The sequence below is a fragment of the Camelina sativa genome, chromosome 7, assembly GCF_000633955.1.
Source record: "Camelina sativa cultivar DH55 chromosome 7, Cs, whole genome shotgun sequence".
Classification (NCBI taxonomy): Eukaryota; Viridiplantae; Streptophyta; class Magnoliopsida; order Brassicales; family Brassicaceae; genus Camelina; species Camelina sativa.
Window position 1 is genome coordinate 6,201,977 of NC_025691.1, and position 12,892 is coordinate 6,214,868.

The 12,892-nt window shown below is 33.1% G+C and overlaps 2 protein-coding genes across 2 annotated transcripts; one reads left to right on the forward strand and one right to left on the reverse strand.

The window, feature by feature from the left end:
• Nucleotides 4,206-5,852, forward strand: LOC104700493 (zinc transporter 6, chloroplastic-like). The gene is made up of 2 exons (XM_010416016.2): nucleotides 4,206-5,031; nucleotides 5,403-5,852. Exons 1-2 carry the CDS (start codon nucleotides 4,333-4,335, stop codon nucleotides 5,727-5,729), a joined length of 1,026 nt encoding a protein of 341 aa, XP_010414318.1. The 5' UTR covers nucleotides 4,206-4,332; the 3' UTR covers nucleotides 5,730-5,852.
• Nucleotides 5,709-9,573, reverse strand: LOC104700492 (potassium transporter 1). Its single transcript, XM_010416015.2, has 9 exons — nucleotides 9,400-9,573; nucleotides 8,411-8,654; nucleotides 8,084-8,329; nucleotides 7,960-8,010; nucleotides 7,618-7,878; nucleotides 7,488-7,540; nucleotides 7,291-7,405; nucleotides 6,958-7,212; nucleotides 5,709-6,888 (listed from the first exon to the last, which is right to left on the reverse strand). The coding sequence occupies exons 1-9, from the start codon at nucleotides 9,442-9,444 to the stop codon at nucleotides 6,023-6,025; spliced, it is 2,136 nt and encodes a 711-aa protein (XP_010414317.1). The 5' UTR covers nucleotides 9,445-9,573; the 3' UTR covers nucleotides 5,709-6,022.

Genomic DNA, 12,892 nt, shown 5'->3' on the forward strand with positions numbered 1-12,892 from the left:
ATAAATAACTAACAACAAATTTTAATATATTTTTGTTAAATTTAATTTAATTTATAAAACTTAAATCCCGCACATCGGGCGAGTCCTCATCTAATTATTATAAATTTGTGGTTTTGCAAACAAAAGAAGAAAGAGAATGAGTGCGTTTTTTAGAATAGAAAATAGTCTTGGACCGCTATAGAACTTCAAAGAGGCTATTACCCTGCGGTCGGAGCAAATACGCAATAGATTACATTTATATTTATATATTATTATTTTTATTTTAACTAAAATAGTATATAGCTGTTATTTTTTTCTCCCACATATATACTTATACGTTATGCCTAAGCTATCTATTCTCTTCTCTTTCTTCTTATATCATATAATATTAAAATAATATTATATTTTAACTTCATTATTATTGGATAAATATTGAAGAAACATGTAATATTTTGGTATATTAAATTTGTTAAAACATGTTTTAAAAAAAAATATTTTATATTAAATATATTTTGTATAAAAAATATATCTACAAAATATATGAAAATATATTACACATAATAATTTATAATTATATTAAGTATTTATATTATTTTGTACCACTTATTCTAAACCGCAATTATTTTTTTTTCACCAATCAAGTTTTATTCTTGACCGCTTAATTTTCATTACCCGCTCTTGTCCTGCAAATATATTTCTCTCGCATGAACTGCAGTTGAACCATACCGCACTACTAAATTACTTATCCCACACAACAAAATATGCAGTCACCATTCCAACCCTGAATCACAAATAACAAAATTTACTTCAAAATAATAAATTTATCTTTTTAAATATAGTTATAAGTAATTTAACGATATAGGTTTTGGTCTAACTTCACTCGACCAAAGTTAATTTTCTCTTTTCTCCCATGGCATCATTCTCTCTATACATCATATATCAAAACGTAAATTTATAAGGCAAACCGTTCGCGTGAGGCACCGCCAATTGATATAAGTAACTGAGCATATATCTTCCTTCCGGAATGGTGCACAAGTTTTTGGATAAGTATTCTTTAATTTGTCTTTGTATCCAAACTATATCTTAGTGGGGGGTATTGGTTTAAGATTTTAAGAGAATTTTAATGACTTTAAAAGTTATGTAAAATATGTTGTTATTCAATCAAGACTTTTTAAAACTCTTTTAAAATTTGGTGTTATTAGTTGTGGATTTATAAAAAGTTATCTAAAATCTTTATAAATCTAGTGTTATTGGATTAAGAGTTTTATAAAGTCATTAAAAATTTTATGTTATTCAAGTAAAACAAAAGAATCATGGATTGTTAATGAATTCAATTATTATGTTATTGGTTTAGGATTTTATATCATTTTCTTCATTGAAAAAGTCATGAAAACACTCTCATCAAATAGAAAGATTGTGAATCATAGTCCATGACTTTTTTTTTTCTTTTGTTAAAAACGTGGGTTATATACTTCTCTCAGATTCAACAGCAAAACAGAACAAGATCGCGGAGAAGAAGAGGCACCGACGTCGCAAATTCAGAGCAAAACACTTCAGAGCTGAAGACACACAATGAGATCGTCACAATTTCCGTAATTTATATAGATTCAGAGAAGAAGAGAGCCTCCGTTTATGGCTACCACCACCGTCGTGTGCGGCGATGTTGAAGGTTGCGATGTCGAGAGAAGAATCCTGGTTATGTTACCGGCGGCTATCTTGGAGACTATCATGACGAAACTCGATGTTGCGTCTCTCTGCTTGATGGCTTCTACTTGCAAAACACTTCAGAGCTGTGTCACTCGTGTCCTCACCTTCACTCCCAACTTCCACGTCTTCGTAAGTCTCTCACACGAGTGAATTGGTGAAAGGGTTTGTAATACAATTCAGTTTCTCATATCAATGCAGTTGTGTGTTTGATTAAAGAGAGAATTGTTTATCATTTTGTTCGTTACTCTATCTCTCATACTCTGTTTTGAGTTGTGAGTTGGAAACTTGTGCAATACGAAAAAACCTGCAACATATACAATAATGAAAAAACTGCAACATATATAATAATGAAGAAACTACATAAGATCGTAGTATGTGTAAAAACCTGAAACATATAAAAAACTGCAGCTTTTAACACCACCGCATCCTAACAAAGTTGCAGCTACTAACAAAGTTTATAGCAAAAAATAAAAAGACAACGTTTATAGCTAAAAAAAATCAAAACAATGTTTGGTATCAACCCGTAATCCAACACAAACAAAGAAAAGAACAATATTTGAAGAAAATTTAACCAATTCTTGTGATAGGCTTACGAATCGGACGCTCATTACGTTTGTTCATACAGTAAGCTCTTGTCGTATATTTCAGTAGTAATACCAAAATGTCTATTTCTGATTCGTCATCTTCATGGTGAGATTCATCCCCTCTCACAATCATGTGATCCATGATATCCTAACATCATCTCGAAAAAAAAGACATCCTAACATATGATCTTCAACACTCGTAATTGCAATATGTTTATTCAACCAAAGATAGAATACTTTAATGCATAGAAAGAAGATGAGCAAGTCTAGTTGTATTGTACCTGCAACTTGGAGATCGAGTATGTTTTTTTTTGTGATAAAGCCAAAACCAACGATTATGTCAAAAGGCGTTGAATAAAAAAGATATATGACTTTGGCAAAGATATTGTGCAATATTTTTTGACCAAGATTTTACAAGATTTTATGAGTGATTTTACAAGATTAGGAAAAACAAATTAGCAAGATTTTAAAAAACTTTCTAAACAATCACTAAGAATCAGCAAGATTATATTTTCCATGATTTTATTAAAGTCATTAAAATTCTCTTAAAATTTCAAACCAATACCTCCCCGTAGACTTGCAATTGTAAGGAACGATCGAGAACAAGTTTGTATGAGAGTGAGTAGTTGTAAGATCTAGGACTAGGCAAAATGTATACATATTTGATTTTCAATCCGTCATTCGATTCGATTCGAAAAAATACGTGAGCTTAAAAGTTGGAACTAACTGGTTGAGAAGAGGTCCATAGAAAAACAAGTCCATAGGGCCAAAAGTCAAGCACAAAAAGTTTAATAAAAGAACATGTTGTACTCTTGCTTTGTAAGATGGGCATTTTAACCGAACTACCTATATCTTGCGTCTTAGGGTGGACATTCTAACCGAACTAACTCAATCCAAACTGACTGCAAACCTAACCAGAAGTCCAGAATATAATCCATGCACAAACCATCTGGTTAACCTTTTCTTCAAGACAAAACCAATAATCCGATGTACTTATTTAACTATCTACATAAATAAGATAAATACTGGGTGAACAAAAAAAAAAAAAAAAAAGATAAATACTGATAGTATTTTAGCTATATTATGTTGTATTATTTCAAATAATAGATTTATATAGTCTAGTTTTCTATTGACTAATCCTCAAATTATTTTTAAATGTTTGTATATGAGTAAATGGAGTTCACTATTTTTTTTTTTCGAGCCTAGTCCCGTACATCCTCTCAGACCAATGACCAGAGCATTTTATATGATCTCCTCCTAAGCGCCGTCCCTAATTTTTTTTTTTTTAACATCTATCAAAATTGCATTATATTATAAAATCATGGTACAAATCCTAAACCAACCATTGAGTTTACAGTTTTCTATTGCTTTATTTTGATATCAACTATCAAGTGACGGTGAATTTAGTTCTGTTATTTGGTTTTCTTCTGACAATATCATCTATTAGCCCAACTAATAAATGTCTAAAACCAACCAGAAATAAAAATCAATGTAAAACTAAACCAAACTGAGACTAAATCTAACTAAACAAAGTTCATATAAATTTTTATAAAACTGAATTAGACAGAACCAAACTCAAACCAAACCGAAAGTAAACCAAAATCTAAACTCATAGTCTCATATTAAGCACAAACAAATTTGGGCTCAGGCCATAATGAGCTTTAAAATGGCCCATGATAAGTTAGAACAAAAGACAAGTAAACTAAAAAATGCCACCATCATCAATTCAAATAAAGCAAAAGAGAAGAAAGTAGCACAATGGAAAACAAAACACACACAAAACTGAAAAAGGCAAAACAACAAAAACAAATGATGGAAAAAGAATTAAAATCCTTTATATTTTCCAATAACGAAAATGGAAGTCTTACTCAACAAAGCACTTCTTTTATACTAACCGTTTTGACGTGTTAAGTGGGCCTTATTACAAAAAAGACTTCGTGTTACCATTACCATCGTGGTCCTCTTACTACTATTCTTCTTAAATCTCTCTCTCTCTCTCTCTCTCTCTCTCTCTCTCTCTCTCTTTCTCTTTCTCTCGCTCTCTTCTTCTTCTTACACAATCATGTCTACTTGCGTCACCGGAACAGAGGCGGCGTTACGAGCAGCTGCATGTAGAGACGGCGACGTAGCGACACATCTAAAGCTAATAGCCGTCCTCGTCATCTTCTTGACAAGTGTTTTAGGTGTTTGGGGACCTGTTTTACTCGCTAGATACTTTCACGGGAAGCCTCTCTACGACAAAGCGATTCTTGTGATCAAGTGTTTCGCCGCCGGCGTGATTCTCTCTACGTCACTAGTCCACGTGTTGCCGGAAGCGTTCGAGGCCCTCGCTGATTGCCAAGTGTCCTCTCGTCATCCTTGGAGAGATTTTCCTTTCGCTGGTTTGGTTACGATCATCGGAGCTATAACGGCTTTGTTGGTTGATTTAACGGCGAGTGAACATATGGGACACGGTGGTGGTGGTGGCGGCGGCGGAGGGATGGAGTATATGCCGGTTGGTAAGGCGGTTGGGGGGATAGAGATGAAAGAAGGAAAGTTTGGGGCTGATTTGGAAATACAAGAAAATAGTGAGGAGGAGATTGTGAAGATGAAACAAAGATTAGTGTCACAAGTTCTTGAAATTGGGATTATATTTCATTCTGTTATAATTGGAGTAACTATGGGAATGTCACAAAACAAGTGTACCATTAGACCTTTGATTGCTGCACTTTCGTTTCATCAGATTTTTGAAGGTTTAGGTCTTGGTGGTTGCATCGCTCAGGTTAGTATCTAATTTTGCGTTCTTCTTTTTTCCTTTGGTATTAATGCAAATTTAATTGAGTTAGATTTGTTAGGGGAGAACCATAAATATATTGGAGAAAAAAACAGATGTATGTGACAGTTCTGACTTTTAAAATAATAATTAAAAAAAAATACCATGAAGAAGTAGACTTAGATGTTGACATTTTTGCATATCATACAATGTTGACATCCTAGTAATAGATGTCATCATTTCGGTTTAACCGGTGTAATTGAAACCATACCAAACAATTGTGATCGGAGAACAGAACCAATATAACGTACATATGTGTGTTTCATGGATAGTTTGATCATATAACTTAGGATTGATGAGTGGTAATGTTTGATGGTCAGGCTGGCTTTAAGGCAGGGACAGTAGTGTACATGTGCTTGATGTTCGCGGTAACAACGCCTCTAGGGATTGTACTAGGGATGGTGATTTTCTCATTGACCGGGTACGATGATCAGAACCCGAACGCATTGATAATGGAAGGGTTATTGGGATCACTATCTTCAGGGATTCTAATATACATGGCCTTAGTTGATCTTATTGCATTGGATTTCTTCCATAACAAGATGCTCACATCGCCCGGTGAATCCAGTTCTCGGCTGAAGAAGTTATGTTTTGTCGCTTTGGTTTTGGGTTCTGCATCTATGTCACTGCTTGCTCTTTGGGCTTAAAACAAGATATAGAGGTTTGTATACTAATTTGGCTTCAGGAAATATCATGAATATCCAAATTCTGTTTTTAACATATTGTATTTGATCTTTTATAAATATATATCTAATTACAGATTTATCATTTCTTGATTTTTCATCCATTAACAGCAAAGTATATTTACATATTAAAACTTACTGAAAATTTCTCTACTAAAACAACTGAAAGTGAAGTTAGATCTCTCTCTCTGTGTACTGTACTACTACTACTACTAGACTGTATTGATTCTTAAGTTAAAGCTAAGTATGTTACTGTTTTAGACGTAGTAAACCATTCCAACTTCAAGGAGAGAAGTATGAGGAACATTAAGCACAACATCAGTTCCTCTGCAGTTCGTGCTCATAAACGCAAACACAACATTGACAGCTAGTTTCTTCAACAGCGACGATGATTGTTTCGCCTTTGCGTACGAGTGTCCGAGTATATACGCTACTCCAGCTTCTTTAGCTTCCATTATCTCCATACATTCCTCTTTCTTTCTCCTCACATTCGACACTTCTTCTCCTTCTTCGGTTTCGGTTTCCACAAACTCGATTAAAGCAGACACTAACCGGCTTTCGAAATCATACATCTCTCTTGGAACGTCTCTGTATCCATACCTAACCACACTTCTAAACATCCCATACTCTTTTGGTCCAACTCTGCTTATCACAAACCTCTCTTCTTCTCCTATGTAAGGTACTTGAACTGACTTCACACATACAAACACAAGAATCTTGTGAAACGCAGGCAGGTTCGTCACGAAATGTCCGAACACAGCTGGAACTCCTGTCACAAGGTTCGTGTAGACAAGTCCTATTCCTGGAACTCTCACCATTCCGATGCTCGGTCCTAGAGAGACTATCCGGTCCATCGAGACCTTGTTCTCAACGTCGAACTCGTGTTTCTTTGTAGTTCCGTAGTTCCAAATGTACATAACCGCCATGAACGTTAAGGAGAGAAGAATAGGTATCCAACCACCTTCAGGTATTTTGTAGACGCATGCCGAGAAGTAGAGAAGCTCAATGGAACCGAAGAAGGCCAAGAAAGCAAGAACTGTAATGACTCTTTGCTTCCATACAATAGTCATCACTAAAGTCATCAAACATGTAGTCACAAGCATCACAGAGGTCACAGCAAGTCCTGCAGAAACAAAAGAGATTAGAAACATAAAGTTTGAAGTTTATGTTAAAGGATCATGATGGTCATTACCGTAGGCGTGACCCATCATGTTAGTGTCTCTTAACCCGATTGTGACAGCCAAGCAAAGGCACATCAGCATCCAGTTAACTTCAGGGATATAGATTTGTCCATGTATCTTGCTTGAAGTGTGAATGATCTTGACACGAGGAAAGCAATCAAGCGCACAGCATTGACTTATGATCGAAAACGTTGCGGATATAACAGCTTGGCTTCCAACTACTGCTGCAAATGTAGCCACTATAAACACTGGCCAGAACACAGGCTCTACAAACAAAATTATTCGAGTTAAAATCTCATTCAAAGTACTAAAGTGATCTCATACTATACTATATAATAATTTACCGGGTATCGCCTTGTAGAAGCTTTGCTGAATATCTTCATGGTGCTTAGAGAGAAAAGCAGCCTCGCCCATGTATGCAAGAATCAAACAAGGGTATACAAAGAACGAGAACGCCACCTATATATCAGTTTTAGTCAGCATTAGAGTTACTAAGGATTCTTTTCATTTGAGTCATATCTTGTAAAGTTCAAGGTGTTACCTTAATGGACAGAGAAGAGAAGTGACCTAAGTCAGCAAACATAGTCTCAACACCTAAGGGAAGAAAATAAAACACAATATAAGAATGAAGAACATGTAACTTTGATGATGTTAAAGTATAGTTTTTTTACCAGTGATTGAAAGAACAACTCCTCCAAGTGAAACCCATCCTTCTACACCGGTGCTTCTAAGGAACTTATACATGTAAACAGGAGAAAGCGCAGAGACTATACGCGGGTTCCATTTTATAGTGTTGTAAACTCCAATGCAGCTGATAGAGAGAAGCCAAGCAGTGGAGATTGGTGCGAAGATGAAGGCGACTCTATGTGTACCATAACGCTGGACTGAGAATATCGCCACCAAGATGATACAAGCGATGATGACAACATAATCTAGAGTAGAGAAACAAAACTAGACATTTAGCCATTAGATTAGTCTGTATTGTCAAAGTAACCAAGTAGATTCAGACATACTCTCGTGAAGGTTAGGAATCTTGAGCTTGACTCCAGAAACAGCTGAAAGAACTGCAAGAAAAAAGACAAAAATGTTAGAAAACAGATATTGATCTGTCTATGAGGTAGTTCTCTGGATATGCACCTGAGATTGTTGGAGTGAGGACACTATCACCAATGGCCATACATGTCCCTAAAAGCACAAAGATCAGCAAACACTTTTGAGACTTGGGATGTTTCTCAAAGAATGATTTAACTACTGCGCTCTGCCGAGTCACTCCAGGGCTTCCCGTTGCATACGTTGATAATTTCTCATCCATTTCTTGATGATTTGGTAATATACTTAACTTAGCATATCTACAGAGAAGGGAGTACAACGCAAATGTCCCACCTTCAAAACAAACGGTATTGATCAATATAGCGATTTCATAGTTCTGATTTTTTAAAACAAAAGGCTTAAAACTTTTAATACCTTCTCCATTGTCATCAGCTGAGAGAACAATGAAAACGTATTTGAAGAGAGCAATGAGTGTGAATGTCCAGAAGATGAAAGAGAAGACTCCAAAGATCTCTTCATCGTTTTCATGGAGGCTAAGTTTCCCAGAGAAAGTGGTTTTGTAAACGTAAAGAGGCGATGTACTAAGATCTCCATAGATCACTCCAAGGCTCTGGTAAGCCAAAGTGAGAACATTGGCACAAGACACAGTCTTCAAATGCTGAAACATTTTCAACAATAGATAACTTAAGAATGAGCCTTCATCCCAAAAACTCCCATTAATTAAGTATGACCTAAATTTAACCTAATTACAACAAGAAAAAAAAAACTTAGAACCCTTTAATATTCAGATTATTAAGTGTGTTCTGTTTCAATGGGTTGTGTCTACTACAAAAGCCAAAACACAGTCCAATGAAAATTTGGACTTTTTCTTATCCAGCTCATTTTATTTCCTTAAAAATACAGACTTTTAAATATAAAATCAAATCTCCTATCAAATTACGATTTACACTAATAATTAGAAGTCTCTCAATTTTAACAAGTTATCTAATTTCACCAAACATGAAAAGCGTTCACGTCTGTTTTTGTTTCCGGTAAATTGAAAAGTTCAATATGGTTTTTAAGCAGGACCTACCAGTCCTAATTGCGTAAACAATCCAAAATTCATAAAAATGAAGCAAACAAAAAAAAAACAGAGCAAACATATAAAATAAATAAAAAAATTAAAACCCTTAAACCTCCACTTGTTCTTATTAGTCAGTCTGATATGAAAATCCAATTTTCGACCACATAAATTCTCTGATTAAATCGCATTGTTATCAAAAATCATAAACCCAGAAGAAAAAAACTTGTCTTTAAGAAAAAAAACCCAAATTACAACAGACAGACCAAAAAAAACAGAGTAGAGAGACAGAACATGAAAAAACAGAGGAAACTTTTTGAGAAGTGGAAAATAATAAACTGACCTGTTGAGAAAGACCCTGTTCGACTAGAGATGGTGATTGGGTCATGGCCTCCTTGTAAACAAAACAAAACAAAAACTGCTATGTTCAGTTTTAGTTTCTGTGTGAGAGAGAGAGATTGGATTGGTTTGGATTGGAAGAAACAGAGAGAATATAATAATGTGAAGAGAGAGAGGGAAGTTGGGAAGTAGGAGAAGAAAGAAAGAGAAGCAGAGAGAGAGAGGGAAGTAAGGAAAGAGAGAATGGTGCAAAGAAGAAACTTTGCAGGTTTCTCATTTATTGCTTTGTTCTTTCTCCTTTTATTTTTCGATTTTAAGTTTCACTTTATTTTTTTATTATTTTTTTAACTATTGAGAAAAATATCTGATATAGTTATGTTCTTGAAAGTAAAATAAATGCTTGAGAGAAACAAATAACTATGTTTTACAGTTTAATTTTAACAATTTTTCTGAGAGTTCTTTTTTTTTGTTGATAAAATAAAAAATTGGTTATTATTTATTATATCTAGATGTGATGATAATTTTTCTTATAAGATAAGAAAAATTTAACAGTAAAAACAGATTAATAAACATAACAAAAAAATGGTGTTTATGTATAATTGACATGTTTTGTATTGTTCTGTTTCATTACTCTTGTAGTTGACAACCAAAAAAAAAGAAAAGTATGTACAGCATACTTAAGTTGAATAGTAAATTTTTCTTAAATGATATAGATATAGTATACTATAACTGCATCACCTACCTATGTAACAAGACAACTAATCATGGGCTGTAATATTTGTTATTTAGCACTATTTAATCTTCTTCTTTTGTGGGTAAATTAATTTAGCACTATTTAAATATGATTAGTAGCAGTACTGTTTAAACGTGATAGTACTTTATCCACAAAAATGGGCTATTTTATGAAAATTTATAAAGCATAGATAGAGGTCTATTATTAGAATATGATGTGTATTCATTGCATTGGTTGAGTGGTTTTAATTAGATGCAGAGTATCGAACTGGTGAACAAAATATTGGGAAGAGTTTCTAAGTCAGCTAGCGTAAATGATGAATATTTTTTTGATTTTGTTCAAGTGAAGAAGCAAGCATACGTTATTAAATTGCGATTCTATATCTGTCAAGAATTAGGTAAGAAACAAAGGTCAGTAGTACTCAGTACCCTTACTTCTACGGAAGACTAATTACAAGAACCATTAATTTTAAGTATCTCATATGTAAATAGAGATAAGTTCCTAAAATTTGTTACTTTTATGTTTCTGTCGTCAACAGAAAAAATTATCTAATTATATTAGTCATAAGAATTTTAATTTATCTAATTTTAACGTAAACAATAATTTAATGGAGTCTATGTTGCTCTTTTAATTTTATAATCTCTTATTCGGTTTCAGAATAAGTTTTAGTTTGTTTTCTTTTTTTTTTTATCAATAAGAAAGAAAATAATATGTCGGTTAGTTTGGTGCACCATGGTTTCGGTTTTTGTTGGATTAATCAAATTTAAGTGAAACTGTAATAAAATTTAAGAAAATTCTTTAAAATTAGTAATTTGAGAAACTTCTTTAAAATTTAATGTTAAAGTTTTACTTTAATTATTAACAGGATTAATTACGGTTTAAATTTACAAGTTTTTTGGATTCCTTTATTTGCTAAGTTTTCTTTTGGTGAAAATTAGTTTGATCAATGAAAACAAAATGGTTAATATTTTGATGGTTTGGTACTTTGGTTGATCGCGTGGTTGTCTTAGTTCTTAGGGCCTGACTGGTTCAAACGTTGTGGTTGCGGGAGATTGCGGAAGTGGACGATTGCGGTTTCAAGCGTTATCAAGTGTTTTGAACGACTGGTTTAGCGGTTTAAAATTGGTGCGTTTGCGGGAGGTTTACGACTGACAGCGGGTGCAATAGCGGTTAGAACATAATAAATGTGATATCTAGTATATAAATGTTTAAAAACACCAAAATTTTTATTAAACTTGATTTATAATTAAAATTTATTAAAATAATAATTATTCAAAAAAAATCATATTGAAATACTTATTCCTTTATGCATTTGGCTTTTCACCAAAAAATTAATCAATTAATTTGATAAATGACAAAACATATGCTTTAGGTCATAGATCTTTTCTCTTTTCTCTTAGATCGTGGGTGATTAGTTGCATCGGTAGGAATGGTCAAGTGAGAGTTGAGAAGAGTCACTGGTGGTGATTTGTTTTAATATTTTTCACAAATAATCTTATTTTCTTAAATTTCTGATGAAATATCATATTTATTTAGATTTTTTGAACTTATGTGCGATGTGCCATTAAATTTACATAAAGTTTTCCGGGTTATTGTTAATTGGAATATTATTTTCTTGTAATTGTTTATTTTATAATCTCTGCAATCGTATCCGTACTTCATTTTCTCCCATCCTTAATGAGTAAAATGGTTAGATAGAAAATATAACAAAAAAAAAATTCATTATCATTGATTTCTTTTAAGTTTAAAACAAAAAAAAATTCCAACCGCAATCGCCAGCAACCGCAAACGCTTGAGGAAAACAGCTTTTGGAATTCAATGGTTTGGAGCGGTTGGAGAAATTAGGAGCAATTGGAAGCGGTTTATGTGATTGGTTCCAATCGCTAGCAACCGCTACCACCCACAAACGCAGCGTTTGCAGGAGGTAGTGAGAGAACCAGTCAATACCTTAATTAGTTATTACGAAATTTGACAAAAAAATAAATTCTCTTTGTACAATTTTACTGAAAGATCTTTGATCCAAAAGAATATATTACCTAAAGATCTGTTAGCGAATGTAAGAAAAAAATGTTTAAACTTTACAAATTCTCACCAGAGAAAAAAATTACAGTACTCTTTCTAAATATTAAATTGATATAAACTTTAAAATATGTAATGAATATCACTATATTAGATACTGAATCTATTTTAATTGATAAAGAAAACTATTTATGCTCTCTTACTGAAATAGTTTTAAACTTCTTATACGAGAATGAAATAGATTTGAATAGTCAAATAAATGAGAAGAAGGAAAGCGATAGATTTAGATTACGGTCCAACTCTCTTTTTTATGTTTAGGGATAACTTATCTTATCACTTCACTTACCACTCTTTAAACAAACTAATAGTTTATCATGATCTGATTATTGATTATTTTGCATAATTACTACATGCGAAAATTAGTTTAAATTATATTTAAGAGCTCTCATATAACGAAGCATTAATAACGATATAAAATGTATTTTATGTTTTTTTAATATTACAAGTTAAGAGTATATGGTAAATTGAGACGTTATAAAGAAAAATAGAATATGTGAATATGTTATAATTGGTATTGATGTTGTGTAGCTTTACTAAGCTACTTTACTCTTTGCTTTTACCGTAATGGCATCGATGCCTCGAGATGCAACCATTTTGGTGCAGCAAACCTTGGGACCATTATGATAAGAACCAAACCAATGAATATTTTTTCTCTTCTTTATAATTTCACACTGAAGTTACAATA

Coding starts and splice junctions, on each gene's coding strand:
- LOC104700493 (XM_010416016.2), top strand. CDS start 4,333: ATGTCTACTTGCGTCACCGGAACAGAGGCGGCGTTACGAGCAGCTGCA. Junction 5,032..5,402: donor TTGGTGGTTGCATCGCTCAG/GTTAGTATCTAA, acceptor TTTGATGGTCAG/GCTGGCTTTAAGGCAGGGAC.
- LOC104700492 (XM_010416015.2), bottom strand. CDS start 9,444: ATGACCCAATCACCATCTCTAGTCGAACAGGGTCTTTCTCAACAG. Junction 7,406..7,487: donor TCTCTTCTCTGTCCATTAAG/GTAACACCTTGA, acceptor ACTGATATATAG/GTGGCGTTCTCGTTCTTTGT. Junction 7,213..7,290: donor CTTCTACAAGGCGATACCCG/GTAAATTATTAT, acceptor TTTTGTTTGTAG/AGCCTGTGTTCTGGCCAGTG.